We start from the raw sequence: 24,394 nt of genomic DNA, 5'->3' as shown, positions 1-24,394 counted from the left end.
TATCCAAAAACTGGGAAACATATTCTGAAGTCTGTCCATGGGAAGTCTTTTCTCATGTTTTTCTTCCTTGCTACTTTTGCCTTCCATGTGAGTACCTTAATAAGTTACATAGGTTAAGCAACTTTAGTCACTTCCCTATTCTGATGGGGAAAATGATTAAAACATCTTGCCTGATACTGTGCAGTGTTCTGTTAGAAAGCAGGGGGTTAGAATTTAAAACTTCCATGGTCCTGTCCTTAGGTTTCCTTAATGTATGACATGTTTTACTTTGAGAGCATTTGAAATAGGAAATTCTGTGTTGGTAGGTCTGTGTAGCATTATTAACTATTTCTGTCAGCACCAGGTTTTTTTCCCCTCTTTCCTTTGTGTTAGGTTTTTCAGCCAATGTTGATGGAATACTTTACTTATGAAGAGCTGAAAGATATTAAGAAGAAAGTAATTGCACAGCACTGCTCACAGAAAGAGGCTGCAGAATTCAGAGGTCTCAGTAAGTGGAATCAGGCAGAAGAGCTTCAGAAGGTCTTTAAGTACTCTGTGGATGAGAAGGCAGATCAAGGTGAAGTATCTAATTAAAGTAACTTTCAAGCTGCAGTTTTTATCTAAAAAGCCACACCAGTGACATACCTAAAGTTATGTATGGGCAGACAGAGTAGTTCTTATGAGTATACCTGCAAACCAGTTTTGAAACTTCAGAAATTTTATTGTTTGATATGGGCATCTTGGCAGGTTGTAATGTCACTGTTTACCTGTTGTCAAAATTGTTCTGCTCCCTTCCCTCTCATGTTAATATTTGATAGAATAAACAGATGAAAAGAGTATTTAACTTCTAATTTCACACTTCCATTTAAATTATATGTTCTATTTGCAGACTCTGCATTTCATTCTTGGTTTTTAGGTCAGCTTTGTAAGCTTTTTGTGTTGATGTTTTAATAATACAAAATAGTTATTTATTAATATTTCAAATTAAAAACATTCACCTTCCTAGCTCCATTAGCTAACTTTCCTGGGCCTCTCAGGAATGAGAAAGGACCTGTGAGCATGGAGTAAAGCAAGGGAATGAATCTGTACAGCATGTGAATAGGTCAGATGAAATCTGTGTTCTCAAAGTGGATATTTATTTTGCATTTATCTCTAACTAACTACCTTTTCTGGTGAAACTTAGATTAAATGGATAACTACTAAAGTAGACTTCAGGCTTGTTTTATGATTGCTGAATCAGCCTAAGTTGTCAATATTTACAGTTTTCACTCCTAACAAAAAAGAATTGATGCCCCAAGGAAGGAGAGTTAATGTACCAAAACTGTAATGCTGGTGTGAGTCTGATACGTAGAGTGAGTTATCATGGACTGAGTTCGTGATGTTGATAAGATGTTCTGCTCTCATTAGAAAAACTTGACAAATTACTCTGTAATCAGATTTTTTTGATGAAACTTGACTTCTCTGAACTACTCAACTGGTCGTTTTCTGCCCTCCAGGTGAAGCCTTCAGAAAAGATCATGGTCCATTCTGTGAAATACTTTTGAGTCTTTACAGATGAATGTGACAAATGTAGCTTTGTGGCATTACTTGCTGTTAAATCTAGCTGGAATAGCAGTTTTAGGACAATAGTAAATTCTGCAATTGTTGTGTTTTAGACTTTGGGAAAGGAGAATATGTGTCTTGCATTCATTTTTTAGAAAGAGAAAAAAGTAACGTAGACCTTGATAGAAAAAGCATAGACCTTGCAGTCCTGTGCAGGCTTAACTGCATTTTTCCTACTAAATTCTCTGTAATTCATGCAGCAACATGCTAGTTGTACAAATGAATACATTGATTCATTAAGTGAAACGGTATTTAATTATATTGTTTTGAAGTAGCAATAGTTTTTCAGGTGGGAAAGTTTACATTATGCTCACTTTTGAAGCTTCTTTGCAAAAAAAAAAAAAAAATCTGATGCTTCTCTCTCTGTAAAAGTTCTAGGCACTTCAAAAGTAAAACCCAACTATTAGTAAAGCCTGCTATTTTAAAGGACTCGTGAAAACTCAGAAAACTTAGAAATATTTTTTTTAAGAAAATTGTTCTGAAACAAAACATTAAAAATATCTTAAGACAGCCAAAGGCCTCACTAACCAAAGGTCAGAATTTGTTATTTTATATAGTTCACAGCTCTCTTTGCAGTATGGTGATCAGGAAGAGCTGTTGGAAATAGTTCCTGCTGCTGTCCATTGGAGTATTACTTACAGTGGTCAAATTTTCGTCTCTCATCAAGTACTTAGTATTTACAGCCTGAATGGCTCATCACCATTCAGATGTTAAAATTGTCAGTGCTAGCAGCTAAAGCTAGAAATAAAACTCAAAACAGGTGCAAAGAGTTGAGCATGAACTTTTCTGTGTCCCAGTCAAGAGGCTGAGCGCTTCCAGCGAGAGTGGTCCCAGCTGGTAGGTTCTGCGTGCTAGTTTCCTGGGAATGTGGCAGACCAGGTACAGATACCATCTGCAACAGAAGGCATTTTTCTTAAAGCATTTCATTTACAGCAGGTACGGCTTTCATCTTTCTGTGGTTGAGTAGCATTAATTTACTTTTTTTTTTGAATGAGTAAGTCAGATGAGAAAATGGCAAACAGAAAACTGAGCTGGTTTGTTGTTGTTGTTCAAGATGTCGTTACAGTGGAAGCTTTTTAAAGCCAAACCAATACCCATCTTTATCAGTTAAAATTTTTTCAGACACATTTTTTTCATTGTTCTAGTCAAAATGCGAGTTCCACTACTGTTACTAAAGCTGTGAGGCTGTGCTTCACTTAACACACACTTTCTGTATTTCAGAAACCGAAGTAACAGGGCACACCACAAATATTACTAATCTCCCTCCTGAAGTAATGGTGACCATTTTCAGTTACCTTAACCCCCAAGAGTTATGTCAGTGTAGTCAAGTAAGCACTGAATGGTCACAATTGGCTAAAACTGGATCTCTGTGGAAACATCTTTACCCTGTTCGCTGGGCAAGAGGTAAGTTAAATTTAGCTCCTTTGAAAGCATGTCAATTACCAGAATTTTTGAGCTTGTAAAGAAGAGTGTTTTAGTATAGGCTGAGCCTGACAGCTGAGCATGTGAGGTGTACCTTTCTGACAAGGATAGTGTCCTGAAACTTGATTGAATGTTAAAAGTCCCCAGTACACACTTCCATCTTGTAGAATTAAGAAACTAGAAGTTGTTTTGGTTGAAACTTGGGAGTACATTTTGCATCCAGTTTATCTAGTTTTACTGAGGTAAAAAAAAAACCCTTTTTTTGTTTTTCTGAATGCTAATAATATGTTCACTAATACAACGTCTGAATTATTTCATAATCTAAGGAGTTTTGAATTATAAATGCTGCTGTTACTTATATCAGAAAAATGATTTTCTTAGCTTATTAGGTAGAAATGAGAGGCATAACTGCAGAGAGGAAGTTCAAAATAAGTGGAGTTCTAATGTTTCCTCACAATCTAGTCAAGCTTCAAAAAAAACTGAATGAATGTTTAGTTTTAGTATTGATTCTTTAGGTATATTACTTAAGTAACTTCTACTGCAGTAAGTATTTTTAAACTTTTTTTCCCTCAAACTCTTCTGTTAATTAGAATTTCCTATTGAGAAGTGTGACCTTTGCAAAAGTACTTATTGAAATAGACAAAATATCCTGTATTCCAATGAGTCCAGTTACAAGTCATCAGAGTGTATTTGTAGCTTTATGTCCATATTTATGTGAATTTTAAAAAGTCATTGGAGTATGGAGCTGCAGGCTTCACAGTGCTGCCACAACAGTGTAGTTCAGTAAAAGGAGAAAGTCTATGTTTAATAAGTCTTTTGTATGCCTTTAAGATTTTTTAAGAGAGCGAGCTGTGTTTATATAACTTAGCTTTAGAGATAGATAAAAACTAAAAACTTTTTTATGGTTTCTAAAACATGTACAGGGCAGAGAGGAATTAAGTAACTTTTTGGTCCGATTTTTTTTGTTGTTGTTTTGTTTTGTTTTGTTTGGGTAAATCTTCCTGAAAATGATAGTTTGGTTCCTGAGCTTCCAAAGACTGAGTAAAGAGGCTCCAAAGTTCAAATTCTTAAATTTGCATTTGAAACATAGTTGTCTTGATAATTCAGTGCTGCATACACACACAAACGAGATAATTGGCAACTGCTTAAAATGAGCACTTCTAAACCTGGTTTAGCACAACAGGAAGCTGGTCTCATGATGTACTGTTTGTACTACTACAGTTGTTTGTGCAGAAGTGCTCTAAACTGGGATGGGATTTACTGCCGCAGGGAGGGAAAAAGAATTGTAGTTTTATGTAGGCTTAGTTAAATTTTTAACCGTTTTTCCCCTCCTAGTACACAGAAGGCTTCTGAGGTTTCTTATGTAATATGAGAATGGGTTAAGGATGATGAGAAATCTTACCAAAACTTCATGGTTGACAGTCAATTGGTATTTAATTGTCATTGTGTTATTCATAGAAGAAAACTTGTTCTCCTAGATATACTCAATAGGAGTTGCTCTTGCTTTAGGAAGAGTAGGGTTCCCCCCAGCGTGAGACAGTTAAATAAGGTGATTTGTTTTTCAGCATGTCTACATCGAGGGAGGCAGCAGAGGTGCTTATCCTGTGCCCAGCACTGCCATATATCCAAACTAGAAGTAAATTAATGCCTATGCAGTAACCCCGAGTGCTCCACCAGCTAAAACAGCAGAGCTGTTGCTGATCTTCACATTCATCCAGATGTTTGAAAAAATGATTGTGTATTCGTTTGAGACATATGTATGTTACAAATATAGTGTAGCTGTTTTCAAAATGATACTTTTGGAATTTGAGATCTTGGAATTGTCATGTGCAGGGACTAAAACTAGGCTGGTGAACTGTGTATTTGTGATAGTCCAGAGGAAAAGACTGATATCTTCAACCAAGTGTTACACTAAAAGCTGATGAATAATTTATTTACCAGAAGGAACTTGAGCACCTAGACAGTCCAAATATTCTGTGGTTGTTTCTGTTATTTCTGTGATCATATTGGTCCCTACTAAGCAAATAAGGACAGGAGGTCTGTCTCAGACAGTCATAATAGTTCTGGGATGGCACTGAAACTGTTCCAAGAATCTTGTGACATTTAAGGATAAAGATCAAAGAATTATTTTAAGGTTTAGCCCAGTCTTAGTTGAGATGAATTTGAAATTCAATTGTTTCTCTTAAATCAGGTTACAATACACAGAAAAGCTATCAGTGCTGATTCCTGCTGCAGTGAGAAATTTCTATTAACTTTTTTTCCTTCTTCTTTTTGGGGGGTGGTGGTGAGTAGGTGATTGGTATAGTGGTCCTGCGGCAGATACTGAGACTGAACCTGATGAGGAATGGGTGAAAAACAGAAAAGATGAAAGTCGTGCTTTCCAGGAATGGGATGAAGATGCTGACATAGATGAATCTGGTAGGTAAAATTGATTTTGGTGTTTGTTTTTTTTTTTCCTGAAGATGACATAGCTGTAAGAAACAAGCTCAGTGGAAAAAAAGGGAGATGGAGGTTGGTAAGAGAGAATCAGGTGTCTGATTGTAATGACTGGAATTAATTTGTCTAGGAAAGAGTAAACATGAGAGCAGATAGAAGAGTTATGGGGATGTGTCTGGAGGTAAAAGCTAGGCTTCATCTCTTCAGAAAGTTTGGATGAATCATCTTGCATCCTGATGCACTCTAGGCTTGATTTAAAATTTATCTTAAGCTGTTAAATCACAGCTATATATACATATATATGAAACGCCCTGTGAGATAGTATTTTGACATCTAAAGGAAATTGGTGTTAACAACTGGCCTGGGTTGCCTTGAGCAGTACATAATCTGTAGTAAATATTTCTCCAAGTCCTTTAATGATTTAAGTCTTTCTCTCTGGGTTTATTTTGCAGAAGAAGCAGCTGAAGATTCACTTGCCATTAATATAGCACAAATGGAAAAACGTTTACTTCATGGCCTAATTCATCATGTCCTCCCACTTGTAGGCTCCTCAGTGAAGACACTGGTATTGGCCTACAGTTCTGCAGTGTCCAGCAAAATGGTGTGTAATTTGGAACTTGCATTTAATAACTGTGGCTCTGCAGTCTTTAATAACTGATATGCTTGGGTAGTGTAAGTGGGTTACGGTCCAAAAGAATGCCAATCTGTAAGTTGTCTCTAGACACTGTGTGCAGCCTTAGTGGCTTGTATCTTTACTGATTATTTTCTTTTTATTTTTTTTCAGGTTAGGCAGATCTTAGAGCTTTGCCCCAACTTGGAATATTTGGATCTCACTCAAACTGATATTTCAGACTCTGTATTTGAAAGGTTGGATAATTGTTGTTTCTTTTTAAAAAAAAAATAAATTGTAATCCAGTTTTTTTTTGGGAGGCGGGGGGGAGCTCAAACATTTAGAGGGGATTCAAACATTAATTCAAACATTTATTCGTCCATTGCCAAGAAAGAAAGAGAGGTCAAATTCATAGCTCCCGTGTGACTTGTGACTAAGAACTAAACCAGAGTAACAAATCATTGAAATACCAAGTGAAACATAACTTTTAGTGGCTATTTAAAATTCTCTGTCTTTGCTATTGGATGCTTTTTGCCTATCAGTGTGTAGCTATCAGTAACAATAGTTGTGTTTTTGACCTAGTATTAACAACTTGTTTTTTTAACATGTTAGATTTTTATGGAGTTGTTCAGTTAAGGAAGTTCTCTTGATTCTACAGCTGGTGGGGTGTGGAATACTGCTATTTCAGACACTCTAATCAAGTGGTAGACAAAGCTCTAAGGCTTAGGTGTATTGTCTGTGGATTCCTGAGTTTTACTGAGGTCTGCAGAAATGTGTTGGATGTCAGTGGGATGGTGTGTGGATGCAGAAACTGCACCAGTGGGTCTTACTGTGGTATTGAAACTCAGCAGGTATTTCAGTGTTCTGCATTTACATCATGTAATGCTCTCAGGTAGCATGAACACCACAGAAAATCTTACTAGCATGGATGCTGGTAGTAGCACCCTGCAGCTTGTATAAGAAGTTTCATTTGAAATAAAAGCTTTATAGAATTTCCAGGGCTCAAAAGTCAATCTTTGTGAGCTTTTGTCAATATCTAGTAGAATTTACCTTATTTGCCACTACTCATATATCTGTATTTACAGGGCTTCAATTTGTAGCTCAGAAAATGAGCTTGGCTTGCTCTAAATATAAATAATCACTTACAGAAAGTAAATGATATTAACATTAGTAATTATAGGTAAAAGTCAGTAAAATTGCATATATACTTTCATAGCTAATAATGTAAAAATGCTGCTGTAGATAAAATTTCTGTTCCACTTGAAAAAGGTAAGACTAGGGGAGTAAGCTATTGTTAAAATGAAAAGGTCTGATTTCTAATTGATGATGGAATAATTAGAAACACAGGATCTGTTTCACGAATCCATCTAGTATTCCTGGAAGAAATGGGAAAGGACATTAGGATATTTGATCTAAGTACACTGACATTTCAGTATGTGTAAACTGCCAAGCTTGAGAAACTCAAAATACTAGAAATCACAACTGTTACAATACTTTGGAATGAATATGGAATCTCAGATATATTTTGAGAGTGTGGGGTGGGTGTGGGTGAAATTTGCTAGTTCAGTACTTCCAGCCTTTTTAGAAGTAGCTTTGATGTTTAGTAACTCAGATCTCTCTTGGTAACTTCTGCTGAATATAATGCACTTGTTTTTTGAAATTGTTATTTTGTATTTTAATTGTCAATTGGTATTCCGTGCTTGCAGTCTGATCTATTACTCAAACATTTCTCCAGTATATAGCAAATTTGGAGTTCTTTTAAGTCTCAGTATATGGAGAAATATAAGTTGTTACTGATTCATGAATGATTTCATGTTTCTCTAGGCATAATTTTTCTAGGTGTAAATAGAGCACTTGGAGTATCAAATATAATCTGTCAGGGGTAGCTTCTTTGAATATTATGTGAATTAATGCAAGTATTTTACTTGTGAAATGTTCTTTCGTATATTTAGCCTTAACAGCTATTTCTGAGTGAAAACTAAAAAAACTCAACCACCAACAAACCAAACCACTTTTTTTCCCCCCTGATTTCAGTTGGTGTTCAGTTGGGTATTGTCAAAATCTACGCCACCTTGATCTGTCTGGATGTGAAAAAATTACAGATGTGGCTATAGAGAGGATTTCCAGAGCACTGGGTATCATATCAACTCATCATACCAGAGGTATTCTGAAAAGCTGCAGGAACAGGAACCCTAAGACTTTGTGGAAAAACAGAGAGATTACTCTGCAGTCCAACCAGAAATATAATGGTTTGCATGAAATCAGCAATGAAAATCTCATTCAGGAAGGAAATGGTGAGCAGCACTGGACTAAACCCGACGGCTCAGAAAACTTCAGTTCTGCTTATGTGTGGATGCTAGATGCAGATGATTTAGCTGACATTGAAGATGCTGCAGAGTGGAGACACAGAAATGTTGAAGGATTTTGTCTTATGGAACCAACATCCCATATTAATTGTTCTGCATTGTGCTACAGTAGAGACATTTATGGGTTAAGGACTAGAGGGTGGCAACAGCACTGTGCTTCTACTGACTTGATTTACTGCGGTCACTCATTTTGTTGTGCTGGGACAGCACTAAGAACTATTCAAGCACTTCCAGAGTCCTCTGCACTGTGTAAGAAACCAATAAGGACTAAGCAGTCAGAGAAAAAAGACTCTGCATACTCTGGGAGTGAAAAAACAGATGAAGAGACAGCACGAGTTCTTCAGTTTCTCAGTCTGTCAGGCTGTTACCAGATAACAGACCGTGCTCTCAGGTGAGGAGACATTTTCCAACTATTTTGCTGCAGGATATTTTTTCAGATTTTATTTGTTGTGCCATTCTGGGATGTATCTGCCTCATTTCAGTAGAAACATTTTTACTGAAGAAACTGGTAAGTTTTAAGTGGTTTTTGCTTCTTAAGTAGTTACAGTACTGACTTGAAAACTTCTTCCAGCTTTCCTTTTGGAGATAACAGTAAAATCTTTTATATCTGTTCTATGAAGTCAAGTATTTTTGTGAATTTGTTGTTCTATCCAATGTTAATGCTTTTAGATTTGATCTTTAATGATTTATTATTAAGAAATCGTGTTAATTCACCTATTTTCTCATTATGCCTGCCAGTATGCTTGAAACTTTGTTAAACTGGAGTAACATCGTGATTAACCTGTCTGGATAATGACATAATTAATGGGCAGGCTGAATCAATGGGCTGAGGCCGATTGTTCAATGAGATGAAGTGCCAGATCCTGCCCTTGGGTCTCAACAACCCCAGGCAGTGCCACAGGCTGGGAACAGTGGCTGGAAAGCATCCTGATAGAAAAGGACCTGGGTTTGCCGGTGACAGTGACTGAACATGAGCCAGACTATGCCCAGGTGACACCTGGCCTATTCCTTCAAAAGAGTGCCCAGGACCAGGGCAGTTACCATTTCTTTGTACTTGGAACTGGTGAGGCCACACCTCAAATCCTGTGCTCCCATTTCTGCCCCTCACTGCAAGAAAGGCATTGAGGGGCTAGACGGTACCCAGGAGAAGGAGTGGAGCTGGGGAAGGGTCTGGAACACAGGCCTGGTAAGGAGAGTCTGGAGCGGCTCAGCCTGGAAAAGAGGAGGCTTGAGGGTCATCTTCCCACTCTTCACAACCACCTGAAAGGGGGCTATAGCCAGATGTCAGTCTTTTCTCTAAAGTAACAAGAGAAAATAGCCTCAAACTGCACCAGAGGATGTTTAGATTGGCCATTAGGAAAAGTTTCTTTGCTGAGAGGGTTTTCAAGCATTGGAAGAGGCTGCCATGGGAAGTGGCATACATGGAGGTATTCAAAGGATTGACACTTGATTATGTTAGTGGTGGATTTGGCAGTGCTGGGTTAACAGATGTGATTATCTCAAGAGTCTTTTCCAGCCCAAATAATTTTATGATAATTCTGTATGTGCAGAATAATATGTTCAATATGACCTCATATAACAGTTAAAGAAGGAAGAAAAAAAAAGTTTGACTGGAACATTGAGATGGATTCATGAGTTACAGAATTTTCTTTTTGCTATTTGCCACTGATACTTTGTATTGTCAGAAAAATGTAGTTTCTGCTTCATACTGAAAATGGGGTGAGGCAGAGGTCCTTGCAGCTTCCTGCTCAGGTGTTCTGCAGCACTTAGGGCTAATTAAAGCTTCTTGGAGTGGGAAGACTTCATGCATACCCATGCTGTTTGCTGTAGTAAAAACTGAGGAATAGCATGAGGTGCTGCTGGCATTGATTTGTCTCTCCTGAGATTTTGTCCCCATTTGGTGTTCACGAGCAACAGCTATTCAGATGTCTCCTGTGGTTCTTCTGGCACATTTTTACCAGCATTACCCTTTCTTCAGGGTATGCCTCAGGTATCTGGGCTTTGTGTTGGAGCTTGTTTCTCTTCAAGTGTTGCAGTGGACTTGTCCTGACAAATTTTATTATGTGCTGACTTGGTTGTGCTGTGTTTATTTTACATGTTACTGGTTTGGTTTTTTGTGACTCAGTAATGTGGGAGCAAAGGGAGATTTGGTCACTGAGTCACGGCAAAGGTTTAACTGCATTGCTGGTTTCCCATTGGTGCTTTTTGGGTAAAAGTATTTAGGAGAGTGTGATGCAACAAGTGCTTCTTGTAGTCACAAGAATACTTGGGGAAAGAGTGAAACCCTCTAATACAAACACAGAGTCCCTGGGGAAAGATACAAACTACCCCCTAATAGAAACACGTGCCAGTCTTTATTTCATATAGGTTGTTACCTGATAGCTGGTTTTGTGGCCTGCAGTTCTGCTTCTGCCTGCTAACAGGAGAAGCTTGTATAGTGATACTCTGAAGGAACCTTCAGTTTTATGTCCTGGCTTGAATCTGCAGTTTGGTGATTCAAGCCCAGTGGTTGTTTTTCAAGCGAGTGAGCTTGTTTCTTCTTGAACTTGGGCTGGCTGTTCTGTGAGCTTGCAGACAAGAGAGCAGGGTCACATGGAGTACTTGCTCAGGTGTGGTACATCATGTGCCTATTGCATCAGCAGCCAGATTCTCTTGCACTCAGAGGAAAGCTAGAGAATTACATTTGAACAATAATATGGTGTGTTAGCAGAGAGAAGCTCTGCTGTCAGGCCTAGGAAAACACAACTTTGGATTCCAAAAGAAGTTGAACGAAAAAGGGGTTAAATGGGAGGCATAATGCACCAAACTTGGGAGTGTCATCTTTTAGTGTGAGATGAGTAATCTATATTCACCTTGGAAGAGCTGACAAAATCATTAGTGTTTTGAAGAAGAATACTGTTTTTTTGTAGTTCTTTGAAATAGTTGGTCATTTCTGGTGTCATCCATAAAAAAAAATGTCTACAGGAATTGTTACCTTATGTAGGAATCTGTTCAGTTTTCAGGTCTGTTGAATGGTTTCAGGGGTGATCCCCCTTTAACAGAGAGTATAGAAGTGCCAGGTTTAAAACTCTGTGGTTCATTAGAGGTGTGTCTGTTGTCAGAGGTGCAGAAGGTCTGTGATGGGGTGATGTAGTGGGGCACTTGTCAGTGCCCCGCCATGCGGGCTCTTAACGTGTCTCTTCTGTGTGTCCGCAGGGCGTTGACTCTGGGAGGAGGACTGCCGCATTTGGAACACCTGAACCTCTCGGGGTGTCTCACTGTAACTGGTGCAGGCCTGCAGGAGTTGGTTTCTGCATGCCCCTCTCTAAAAGATGAACACTTTTACTACTGTGACAACATTAACGGTAATGTTTTTCTATGGAGATGTGACGTTTTTCTGGGGAGTGATGCTCAGTGTAGGCACTTCCTAACACAAAAAGAACCACCAAAACCTCTCCTTTTTTTTAATGTCTGTGTAGCATTGAGTTTCACAGATAAACTACAAAATTACAACTGTTAAATCAGTTTAACCTCATTTTTTACTTTTTTTTTCTGTAACACTAGTACAGTTCTGTATTACATAGGAAAGCATTTTTAGTGCCTGTATCTCTTAACTTGGTTTAGCATAACTAACAGGGGTAGAATGTAAGTCTCCATAGTTGTACATTTTCTGTATAATCTCCTAATCTCAGGCAGAGGCTTCCTTAGGTTGGTACCAAAGCAGGGACTTTTAGGAAACCGAGGATGTGTGTTTCGCCATGCAAACCTCACAGATTGCACTAGTTTTGGTATAGGATATTTTTGATTCTACCATCACATGTCCTTGTGGAAAATGTAATGCAGTTTTTTTTCTGGTTTTGCTTGAGTCAGTAACTTAGGGATGGATCTAGGCTGGAGAAGGATCTGTATAAATGCATAAAATCTGTTCACAGTGCAAGTCTTTTTGGTGTTTACCACACTGGAATTCAGTCTAGTAAGTCCAGTAAGCATTCCTAGCATTAGAGGTGGGAACCATGGTGTGAGTGGTATTCCATGTGTGAATTTAAAACAGGTAAGTGCAATAGGAGGCAAGGGAAAAAGAAGTTCACAGGCCTGTACAAGCTATTTGTGCGTAAACCAAAATTGTATTGCCATAGTTCATGGTGTCCAGCTCAATAATTTGTATCCGTATTGACATGCAGCCCCAGCCTGGGTACCAGATGCCAGAACTTTGGTACTGCAGGTAAATCTGTACTGATATTTGAGTATTCAAGTCATTGAAATGGATACAAGATGATGCACTTGGATTGGATTGTAATATTAGAAGTGAAAGTATTAAGTCTTATTTTGTTTCCATAATTTTTGCACTTTATGCACTTTTTTGACACTGCTTATTTTTTGACACACTTGCTTTTTGTTACTTCCTTGAATTCCATCTAGATTACATGTTTAAAAATATATTTTCAGTTGTCTTTTATTTCCATCTGAAAATTTGAAATTCTTTTTTAGAAATCCTTCACTCTTTCCTGCATTATGTTGAGTTTAAAGATGTCTTCAAAGACCAATTAGAAGCCTTTCCCTTTTACGTCTGATTGGTTGCTACTTTTCCTCTGTTTATACTTCTGTCAGTACTACCAGACATTTCTCTTTTTCATCTTGGCCCTATAAAATACAGCATGATGTCTTTGTATTAGTTTACAATGCCCAATTCTGTGTATGAGTCCACCACTTTAAAGCTTGGCTGTTTCATAGTATCCTCAAGAAATTACTTAAATTTAAACAGCATATTTTTGAATTATTCTGTAAAGTTGTCTGATCCTCTTCCTGTTTATTTCCTTCCTTTTACTGCCTGCTGGAATCTCTGAACCTATAAGCTCTGCTTGGTTCCCTAAAGCATTATGCATGCCTTTGGATCAACAGTTACCCCTATAGAGTGAAATGTGCAGAACAGTGAGGCTGTAATGGTCTGACTTCTTACATCTGTGGAGAAATAATGTCATCTCAGAAGTTTATGACTTTATGGAAAGTAGCCTTTATAAATTAATCCCCTGCAGTTTTTTCTGGGTTTTTTTCCTTGTATTTTCAATCAAACTTCATTGTGATAGGGCTGTTCAGTGTCAAACTGATGCCTTATTCCATTTGGTGGGCAGCAGGATTCCTACAACAGCTGTTTCTTTATCATTTGGCATTTCTAAAGTAACTAGGGAAAGCAGTAGCTGTTTCATTTAAATCAATCCATTTCTGAAGTTGTTTATATGCACATTTACAGATTGTATCACTAACTGCTGTACAAAGTTTACTGATCTGTAAGCATGTGCAGAATAATTTCGTAATTTTCTTTGCCCACCAGCTTATCATTGATTGTTTTCAGGGAAGGAGATGTATTCTGGGATCAGAGGTTGGAAAACCTGTTGATCTTGCAGAAAAAAAATGGAGCCAACAGCATGGAATTTAGTCATCTCTGAATAATAAAGATATGACTTTGTCATCTGCTGATAAATGAAGGCTTTACTTTTACCTGCGGCTTATTGTCTTTTTTTTTTCTATGAACACTATGAAGATTTTCTTTCTCGGAAGATATTTTTTTCTATGAACACTAAGCCTGATGGTACTCCTTACACACAACCCAGCTTCATTGGAATTCCTTTGTGGAGAGCTTAATATACATGTTTGGTAGGCATATTGGTTGCAATTTTTGTATTTTCAGCAGGTGCTTTTCTACCTTTTTAGTAGAGCAAGACTAGAAAGGAAGAGCAGCTATGGTGAGGTAATTGGGTTTGAGTCTGACTGCTGTTGCACACCAGTAACCTGGTACACTTTTTATGACCAGAAGCTATGAATTTACACACACTTCCAGATCTATTTTGCATTTGTTTACTGTTAGTTTCACTTCAGTTTTTAGTTTACATACTAATGTTTAGGATCTCTTATATTTTGCACAGTGCTGGAGACTTGGAGTTAGATGGCCCTCAGCTGTAGCTGAAAACAAATCTGTCAATGTACATCCCTTTTAATGGCTGATTTCATTTATCTACATTAAACTTGGTCGTGGATCACACAGAACTTAGCAAGAAGAGTTGGTTGTTTGAGTTAGATCTTGCCACCTGAGTTCTTACTTTCCTAAGTCTGTTTTGTCCAGCTGTGTCCATTATGACTCATTTCTCCATTTCAAAGCCTGGAGTGCTTTCACCTTTGGCATTAAAAATACAGGCTCCCTAATTTCTGCAGCAGTAGCTCTTTGCAGCATTTAATTATGATTCAGTTTCTAGACATTCTTTTAATTATGTAGTCCTCAGGTTCTGTAATTAAAGAAATAGGGCATAAGTTTGATTCTAATGATTCACTCTTCTGGCATCTAAAATGTCATTGGTCATAGTTAATCTGTCTTTCAGCAGTCAAACCAAGACTTTGCATGTTCTTTTAAGGTGTATGGACTACTGTGTGCAGACTTATGTGTTCTAAGAGTTAAGTCAGTCTAAATTCTACAGGTTACCAATGTACTCACAAATCTCTGAAAAGGTATTATATGGTGGTGACAGCCAGTTGCAGGGAGTGGTTCTATTACTATGGTATTAGTCTGTTTTTTCATGTATTCTTGGTGGAATGCTAAACTTCGTTCTAGGGAATTCTGACTAATTTTTGTACCCTTGTAAATGTAACAAAATGGAGTAATCAAATAAATGGAGTAATCAAATAGCTCTACTTCTTTCCTACATTATCAAACATGTTTATATGTTCACCACAAGTAAACAGACCTCACCTCTATTCAGAGTCCCCTAAGCATCTGAGTAATCAGATGTACATGCAAAGAGCATTACAGTAATCCAGTTTAGAAGTAACTAAACCAGTATCGTAGACTGTGGCATGTTAGATGAGAATCTGATTAACTTTGCTTTCCCAGGTGAGCCCAGAACACATTTAATTTAGCACTTCACTGCTAGCACTTACTAAACCTTCACAGTCTGAGGGACCCTTGTGAAATATGTTTCTCCTTATGATCCCACTGCATGCTGTTCCTTCCCCACACTTCCATCACATGTTGTTTTCAAAAGACTACATTTTGGACTCCTTGTTAAGTCCAGTAGTGATGGTATCTGGCTCATCCCTGTCAAGATGTTTTTTTATATGAGCCAGAATCTGATGCTGCCAACAGCTAGTGGTTGTTTGCTACACCTGCCCATCAAAACTGTCAGAATTCATTCAAAATCATCAGCTGGTCCTCAAACTGTGCAGTGAAATTGCTGTATGGAGGAGTGTCCTAGGTAGACCATGCATTGCTAACTGGGCTGTGCAGTAATGGGCAAATGAAGATATGGGAGATAGTGGAACAAGTTGCCCAGAAAGGTGGTGTAAGACTCATCCCTGGACACATTTGGGGTCAGCCTGAAGGAGGTTTCTGAGCAACCATATCTAGTTGAAGATGTGCCTGATTATTACAAGGGGGTTGGAACTAGATGGCTTTTAAAGATCCCTTCTAACCCAAATTATTCTGACCCTATGAAGTGATTAATCTCCACTGTTAGGTTGAAATGACCATCACACTGGACAGTATGAAAGGAATATATTACCATGTTGCTTAACCTAATGCATCAGTGGATTGATGATCAGGGGTGAGAGGAATTGGAGACCTCATATACAGAATGAAGTTTATGAAGTCAGAGTATATGTATGTGATGTCAGAGGTTATGAAGCCAAAGAGATGTAGCCAAAGGTCAGTGGTAGTAAATAAAGCCAGGGAAACAAACCCAGCTATCAAAAGTAAAGGCATTTGAATTTTGCTGTCTGTATCAAATGTAAAAAAGAACAAACTAAGGGGCACTAGGGATTTTATAGAGGAGTTAAATTACTTGTGATGAAGGAGATCCATATCAAACCATAAATCACTCAAACCCAGATAGCCTTACTGTTTAACCAACCATTAATGATACTTACTACCTTGTTATAATAAGAGCATAAAATACCCTCCAAATGCTGGGAGCTGCCTGTATATGCTAAGAAAGAGTATGGGGAGGGCTGATTTCAGAAGACTGAACCCCCAACATTTCATTTTATCAGAATTCTTTATTACAGGCTATAAAGGAAAGTTAGTGATGGTACGAGGATTAGACATGGGGCAAGGAATGTAGTGTGGGAAGAAGGGTGAAATTTCACTGTGAGATACGCTTAGTGTCATTTGTAAGTCAGTGCCTAATAAATTGGGAAATTAACATATAAGCTTTTCAGATGGTCCAGTTTACTTAGAAGTATCCAAGCTTTTCAGATCTTTAGTTGCTATAAGAGTGGTTTAAATTTAAAAACTGAAAGCCTGTTCCCCTCCCAAGAGTTCTGTGCTGAGATCAGTCTTGCTCAGCATTTCCCCTGTGTTATGGTGTAAGAAATGCACACAATAATTTCCACGTTTTTGAGTGGTGCTTTGTGGTCTTCAAGTAATGGAACTGATGCTGATGGTTTCCAGAAGGACATCGAAGAAGCTTCACTATAGCTGTATGTGTGGTTGAATATCTGGTGGCTGGGAATAATCAAACTGTGATTGCATGAAACTGAATTCAGAGCTGGCAGTTGCAGTGTGGAGATAATGATTTCAGAGAGCTGTTGGTGCTAATTCTGAGATCTTTCCTATTTGCAGCAGCAGCCAAAAAAGCCACCAATATTACCATCGTCAGGGTGGTGAAAACAAGATAGAGGGTGCTGTGCATGGTCCTGGAAGCCTTGGGGCACTCACATGTGGAGCACTGCATGCGGGTTTGGTGTCCCCATCCTGAGGAGAGTGTACACTGGAGTTACTGAAGATACAGAAGAGGCCTTCTAAAAAGTTAGGGAACTGAACACTCAAAAGGCTGGATGTTTCAGTGAGATGGCTGAAAAGAGGGGCATGACTGTTTACAAGAACTGGGAAAGCAGTAGATGAGGTGAATGTGCAGTGGTAATTCTCCAAATCTTGCAGTGTTAGAGCTCAGGGGCACTGGGTGAAGCTGGTAAGCAATTTAAAGGAGATGCACAGTGTAGTGAAATTGTGGAATTTGGTCCAGTGGGGAATTGTGGAAAGAGGTTTAAAAAGAGGTTAAAAACCTGCATGCACAACTGAGCCATAAAAAAAATACTGGAAGAAATGGACTTCAGTGTCCCTTGATGTAACAGTTGGGGTTGCTGGAAAAACACAAAAGGTGTGCATGATAGGCTTATGTCATGTCCCTAGACACAACTTGATGTTGCCAGTGGTAAAGGTAGTGTTAGATGAAGCATTGGTCAGACCTAGAAGTTTGTATGTTCCAGTTAGGAGCATGAGAAGTAACAAAAGGAGCAAGAAAAGGATGGAAAACAATATTGAATTATACCAAGAATTCCCTTCCTTGGGATGTTGTGGTTCTGTATGTTTTGTCAACAAACATTTTGCTAGAAACGTGGCAGTTGCTTCAGAATCACTGCTGTGCTGCGTGGCTGTGGCAGTGCTGGGGAAGGTCAGCTACGACTTGGGAAATGCTGCTGCACAGAACATGCTCTGCTAAACCAGCTGTTCAGAAGCACCGAGTCTCCTTGCTAAAGAACTTGCGAAGAAGCTTTCAAACTCTAGCTCGTAAGTGATGTGGAGGATCAAAGTTTAGTGCAGGTGAATAAAAACATTTGAAAAGGAAAATGAGTTTATTGACCAATGAAATTGGTTACTGTACTGTAACTGTAGTCTTTTGTTATAGTTTCAGGTGTTTTATTCAGTCTCATGTACCTTAACTTATTTACAGTCTAGAGTATTTCTTATTGGTGTGTGGCATGAAGTAGGATGCTGGTTTTAAGACTCCAGATTCTTGGAAATTAATTGAATTATGACTTTTCTGTTGAAGGCAGTAAAAAAAGCCAGATATGGCATGGTGCCCTCATTCATTATAAGATTTTGTTAGAATTTCTAAATACATGAAAAACACCGAAAGTTCTTGTTGTTTTGTTTGTCATACAAATGGGGGAAACTTGTTGTCCTGATGAGGTCTTCACCAGCTTGAGTTGGCTCAGCAACCCAGTTCCAGTTTTTTGTTGGGTGCTGGAGTTCAGCCAGAACTGATTGTAGAGTGTAAATGGGTCTCAAAGCAGGCATATGGCTGCAGGAAATAAAATCCTGTTTGAATAAATGCAGTAATTTCTTATCTCATGGTTACTGTAACGTTTTAAATGAAAGGGGTAAGTGAAGGTAAGTGGAGGTGGGTAGAGTTACAATTGTCCTGTCTGTGCTTGCAACTTGTTAGTTCTTTCTGAATGGCTCATTTTTAGCCTTATGGCTTCTGACGACTGCAGTGATGCTAAGGTGATTCTCTCTTTAGTTTTTTAATTTCTAGTCAAGAGTATGTGAGAGTCTGGCCAACCATGAAGTGTTCATGGAGAAAAAAATACTTCCAGGCTAAAAAACTGTTTTCATCACCATAGGCATTGTTTTGGAGGTTATGGTTTCTTTGGTAATGCCATGATGTCATCATCTGAATTTGAAAAATGGGAATTAAAAACGCATTGTCAAAACCACTCAGTTCTGAAGCTGTGGCAGTTTGCGTAAAGTTGCTCATTTAGTGTTGATCATGGTACTTATGTGCAATTTTGGATGTGCTATCTTCATGGGACTAAGCTATGGAGCAAAAATCTTGAAAAACACCCGTTCCAAGTGAGATTTTTACACTGTCATAGTATTGGCAGCATTTCGGACTTGATGGTGCTGAATGCAGTACAGTGCATTGTAAAAAATGAGGCTTTTCTGAATCACCAGTTTATAAGAATTACGAGTCTAAATAAGTGGCCTTTCATTCTTTTCACGATTCTGTTGTTTTTGTGCAGGTCCTCATGCTGAAACCGCCAGTGGATGCCAGAATTTGCAGTGTGGTTTTCGGGCCTGCTGCCGCTCTGGCGAATGACCTCTGACTTCTGATCTTTCGGTCTACTTCATTTAGCTGAGCAGGCTTCCTCTCATGCACTTTACTTACAGTTCGCATCTTGTGTTAACAATCCTTGGAGTGAGACTTGTTATACTAGCCTGACCCTGCCCACAACTTCAGAATCTTAATTATGAGTGTACTGTACAGTGTTGTAACAATCTCACAACCTCATTTGGCTTGAAGGGTGTTGGGTTTTGTTTTACATAATTTGGGGAAGATGGGAAACTCTTCAGTTTTTTCTTTTTAATGCCACTTTATTCCAATTTTGGCACTTAAGTATACTTTACTGCATTATTTTGTGTTAGGTGACTTCCTTTTTATAATTTTGAGTCCGTAAGTACAGTATAAACCTCCGCAGAGAATTTGAATTTTATTGTTTGCATTTGGGTAATAATTACACATCTTTAGGAGCCTGGTTTCTTCCCCTTTCCTCTCATCCTGAAGTCGTTCTTTACATTGCAAAATTAGGGAAATTGCCACCTTCCTTTTGCATTTGGTTTTGTATTTGGGCTTGAAAGACATACTCAAATAAAACATTCCCACCAATAAAAAAATGTGTGCAGCAGTTGAATATCTGTGCTTTAAAAGTGTCATGCCAGAAGGCTGCAGAGGTTGGACAGGTGGGTGGGTGTCGTCATGGTTGCAGAGCTGTGAACTGTGCAGAATCCATGGGGGTTTTGGTTTGGTTTTATGGTTCCCATGACTCTGCTAAGTTGCATTTTTGCAACAGCTTCAGAGAAGTCAGTTTTCATTAATCTGAACTCTGTGAAAGACGGCAATACATTTTTGCCCTTACTTTCATAGTTAAAAAGATTCCTCTGGCCAGTAGAGACTGGCAGGGAGCAGAAAATCTGTTGTGATGAGTGAAACGTGTGCTAGGAAGAGATGAGGAGTGCATGAGCGTGTGTGTGGTGGTATGGGGGAGAGCAGAGCCAGCTGTGTGAGGGATGAGTACTGTAGCCCATGGCAAGTAGTGAATTTCAATGGCCACCTGCTCATGGTTGACACAGTTGCAGACTGTTTTTTTCTACAGCAGAGGAATGGCAGGTGTCTGCTATTGGAGAAAGCAGGGGTGGGTTGTTTTTTCCTCCTATCCTGCCTAATTTTAAGACTGACAATACAAACCAGTAATTTTTACCTGTTTTTCTAGCTGGATAAATTCTTTTGAGTAGTATTTATTTAGAACAGCAGTCATGGTGACATAGTAGCTTTCAAGATTCTCAGTGTCTGAGAAGTCAGTGTACAGGCAGAGCTGGAGGCTGTGATAAAGTGTAAGTTTTGCTACCATCTTGCTAAACTGAAGAGTAAGGAAAGAAAAACACTAGTGAGTGTAGACACAGCTGAGGATGGAATGAACTGCAGAAACACCATGGAATAAACCTGGGAGATGTCATAGATGACAGTGTGCTTTCTAGTGGGGCCTGTAGAAGGGAGGGAACCTGTGGCAGCAACCCCTGACTCTCAGCTGGTCCGTGCATGCTCAGAGAGCTGGCAGACACTGTAGTGAGGCCACTCCTGATCATCCTGGAAAGGTCATGGAGAATCTGGGGAGGTGGCTGAGGACTGCAAGAAAGCAAATGTCACCCTGGTCTTCAAAGGAGGACCCAAGGAACTACTGGCCAGTCAGCATCACCTCTATCCCTGGAAAGGCAACGGAGTCTCTCATTCTGGAGGCCATCTCTATTTGCATGGATGACAGGAAGGTGATCAGGAATAGTCAGCATGGATTCACTGTTTGACCAACCCAGTTTCCCTCTATGATGAAACAACTAACTAGTTGGATGAGGGAAGAGCAGTGGACTGTCAAACCCAACCTCAGTAAGGTTTTTGACACTTTCTCCCCCAAACGTCCTCATAGGCAAACTCAGGAAGTGTAGGTTGCATGAGTGGACAGTGAGGTGAATTAGGACTTGGCTGAACAGCAGATTCCAAAGGTTGTAAACAGTGCCACAGGGTCTAGTTGGAGGCCTGTCATTAGGGCTGTCCCCCAGGGTTCAAGACTGGTTTTAGGACTGTTTAACTTCTTCATCAGTGACTGGGATGAAGGTCCAGATATCTCCTCAGCAAGTTCACTGACAACACAAAGCTGGGAGGAGCTTTGGATTGATCTCCCTGAGTGCTGTGCAGATATTCAGAAGGACCTGGGCAGGTTGGAGAGGTGGGTAGAAAAGAACCATCTGAAATTCAACAAAGGCAAGTTCGGGGTCCTGGTGAACACTCTTCCTAAGCTCAACCCACTGTCATTTTCACTGGAAGAGTTTGATTAGCAAGATAGCAGCAGGAAAAGGGTATGTATTTATATCAGTAGTAATAGCACAACTACTTACATACTAGTAAGTGAATTTGGTTTTTAGTTAGCTGTTCTTTTGATAATCTTTCACTTGCAGACAAGGATTTCATACTTGTAAGTAATTTAATCAAATTCTTATATTAAAGGAATGAGCTTCTGCTTAAGTTTTGATACAAATATTTATTAAATCCTTCATCTTTAACTTCTTAAAAAAATGTCTTACACCTTTAAATTGTGCTGGCATTATACAGATATAAAATACAAAATAGGATATGAAGCAGCCTCTTAAAAATTGAAGTATGTTCTTCACTCATGGCTGTTAAGTATATGAAATTTATTCATAGCTAAAAATTCAGGAACTGAGGTACAGAATTTTTTTTTTATTTACAAGTGTCTTTTGAAGAGGAAGAATGTCTGTAGATAAACTGACTAGCTACAAGAATACCAAGGAATCATTTTACTCTGCACTGTCACTTCTGTGTGGGCATGTGTGATGCTTTAAGAGTGTGAGGTCACACAGGGAGCTATAAAAGACTATATAAAGATCACCTATTAGTACTGGAAATTTACACTGTCAGTCTCTTCCTTAGAAGTAATTAGTGGTTTTAGGGAAAAAAATCTACTAAAAATCATGTTCTCATTTGATTTTTAAAATACTTGGAATAGCTCAGTAGTGAAATCATATATTTACAACTATATAAGCAAATTTCTTGCAGTACTCTGACAGGTCTATATTACCTATTTCGCACAAGTGAAGCAACATAAATCCATACAGAGAGAACATTTTGGGGATAAGCATGAACATACACAGCCAGAGCAAATTCAACACTGGAAACATCAATGGTGTGAACTCTTGTGCTGTGTACAGCTTCTATTAAAGGTCTCACTTCGGAATATGGCATATGAATAGGAAATCCAGAGACCTGGAAGGACGAAAGAGAAGAAAACACATAAGAAAAAATGAAGGCACCTGAATAAATACATAGTTTAAAAAAATTTACATGCTGAGTAAAATTATCTCTACTGCCAGCCTGAGGCGATGCAATGGAAGAACCAATGTTTGTATTTTGGTAACACCTCCCTTTTTCCCATACTCCAGGCAAGCTTATGACATTTTTCCTCTTTAATTTGGTTTATGTTCCAAGTGAAGTTCTTTAGAATCCACTAGAATAAAGTTACATTAATGAACACATATAGCACAACTTCATTGCTTTTTTGCCTTGTGGCTGGTTTTAAATCGGCCTGTTCTTCTGGCTTGGGATTTGAACAAATGAATCCTGTTCAACAGGAACTGAAGCCTCAACTCATTTTGGAGCTGGCCAGAGCTGCCAGTACAGTCAGGTGTGTTCCATGTGGAAAGCAGAAGGCCCTTCCAACAGCCTGGAGGAAGAATGCACAGGCACAGCAGTGGCTGCAGTGAACACATCAGTCAATTTTCTTCTGTCTTTAGAAGCAAAGACTAGAAAACTGAAGAGAAGCATGTTGTGTGGGCACCTGCACCTGTAGGTAGACTGTGTGTAGCACTACTCAGCACCAGCAGCAGGTTCTTTACTGACCCTGGGAGCTGCTGCACCAGTCTCCCCAAGAGAGACTGCACTCATGTTTATGTAGTGGCAGTAGTGACTTGTGCAGCAATAAAACAATGCACCCAATTAACTTTATATCCTTATGTTCAGCAGAAACTTTTTATCTTCAACATTACAAAAGAAATAAACTGGATCATCACTCCTTCTCTATAAGTACTACAATGGTTTATCTTTGGTATAAAATATCTTGTGAATTTTGGTAGTAGAAGAAATAACTAGCCTAGGACACTCTTCAATACCGTCCAGTAACGATACTAAACCCTAAGGATTTAACTTCTTGCTTTTATGCACAAGCCATTTATATTCACAAGTGTACCCTGTAATATCCCAGCTGTTTTTGCAGCTCTGCCTGATGGTCATCTTCTACATCTTTGCCATGATTTTGTTCCAGCAGTGGCAAAAAGTTACGGAGGGTGGAGGTGCAGTATCTGTTCCACCGTGTTGGGCGTGTTGGTCTCCATTCCATAATCTTATCTTTTAATATTTTTTCAATCCTGCAATGAGATAGACTGATTATTACAATTCTAGTATTGGACATCTGAACTTGGGAGACATTACAGATTCTGAGAACCACACATGACCTCAGTTAAACTTACTGCTCACTAGAAGTGCAGAAAAGCACGTAGCTGTGTAGTAATGTCTGCACTGTCAGAACCTGCATGGAAGCCCATGGACTTTCAACCCCTTTTTAGTTTACAACCTCTCCTCTCATTCCCCCACAGCATTCTGCTGTTTGTGAAATGGTAGAGCAATGATTGATAGTTCTTTCAACCTGGCAATCTCTAGACAGAGAATTTAAAAAAGCCCTGAAACAATAGCTTCTGATTTTTTTTTTAGGCCATTCTCCTGGGATTGAAAGCAGATTTTTAGGATGTAGGCATGAATAGTTAGGAATGCTCTGGGATCACCACTGATGGCATTTGTTCTGGAGGTCACGTTACCTGCTCTGTAGTTCCAGTGCAGCAGCCTTATCAGAATGCTCATAAGTTAATTCTTCAGGCTAGCAATAAATAAAATAAAATAAATATTAACACGTGCAATCTCTTCCAAACATATAACAATGTAACTTCATGAGTTTCTGCCTTGATGGTGGTAACAGGAGTTTACAATTGTGCTAAAATAATCTATTCTTTAACGGACACATGATAAAAATTTAACCAGATATTTGTGTGTAATTCTGGGGTTTTTTCCCACCCCCATTAAATTTCAACTGCTTGCACCTTTGATAACTGTACAGG

General features: G+C 38.8%; 2 protein-coding genes across 10 annotated transcripts in view; one reads left to right on the top strand and one right to left on the bottom strand.

Annotated features, from left to right (window-relative positions):
- Nucleotides 1-19,834, top strand: part of FBXL5 (F-box and leucine rich repeat protein 5) — a 37,634-nt gene extending 17,800 nt beyond the window's left edge. For 3 of the 4 annotated variants that reach the window (XM_086890265.1, XM_086890267.1, XM_086890268.1), the window contains exons 4-11: nucleotides 373-556; nucleotides 2,803-2,985; nucleotides 5,296-5,421; nucleotides 5,892-6,040; nucleotides 6,224-6,306; nucleotides 8,084-8,806; nucleotides 11,611-11,759; nucleotides 19,183-19,834. In XM_086890265.1, the coding sequence (XP_086746391.1) occupies nucleotides 373-556; nucleotides 2,803-2,985; nucleotides 5,296-5,421; nucleotides 5,892-6,040; nucleotides 6,224-6,306; nucleotides 8,084-8,806; nucleotides 11,611-11,759; nucleotides 19,183-19,259 (1,674 nt within the window). In that variant the 3' untranslated portion in view covers nucleotides 19,260-19,834. Of the gene's footprint in view, nucleotides 1-372; nucleotides 557-2,802; nucleotides 2,986-5,295; nucleotides 5,422-5,891; nucleotides 6,041-6,223; nucleotides 6,307-8,083; nucleotides 8,807-11,610; nucleotides 11,760-13,744; nucleotides 15,068-19,182 lie in introns of those variants that run through there. The other variant, XM_086890266.1, reaches the window with a different exon arrangement.
- A 1,896-nt stretch (nucleotides 19,835-21,730) lies between these two features.
- Nucleotides 21,731-24,394, bottom strand: part of CC2D2A (coiled-coil and C2 domain containing 2A) — a 53,901-nt gene continuing 51,237 nt past the window's right edge. For all 6 annotated transcript variants that reach the window (XM_086890258.1, XM_086890260.1, XM_086890259.1 and 3 more), the window contains 3 exons: nucleotides 24,098-24,156; nucleotides 23,473-23,650; nucleotides 21,731-22,493 (listed from right to left, as the gene is read on the bottom strand). In XM_086890258.1, the coding sequence (XP_086746384.1) occupies nucleotides 22,305-22,493; nucleotides 23,473-23,650; nucleotides 24,098-24,156 (426 nt within the window). In that variant the 3' untranslated portion in view covers nucleotides 21,731-22,304. The remainder of the gene's footprint in view (nucleotides 22,494-23,472; nucleotides 23,651-24,097; nucleotides 24,157-24,394) is intronic.

The sequence above is a fragment of the Cyanistes caeruleus genome, chromosome 5 (genome assembly GCF_971803275.1).
Source record: "Cyanistes caeruleus chromosome 5, bCyaCae1.hap1.1, whole genome shotgun sequence".
Classification (NCBI taxonomy): domain Eukaryota; kingdom Metazoa; phylum Chordata; class Aves; order Passeriformes; family Paridae; genus Cyanistes; species Cyanistes caeruleus.
This window is presented reverse-complemented; position numbering and strand designations above follow the sequence as displayed.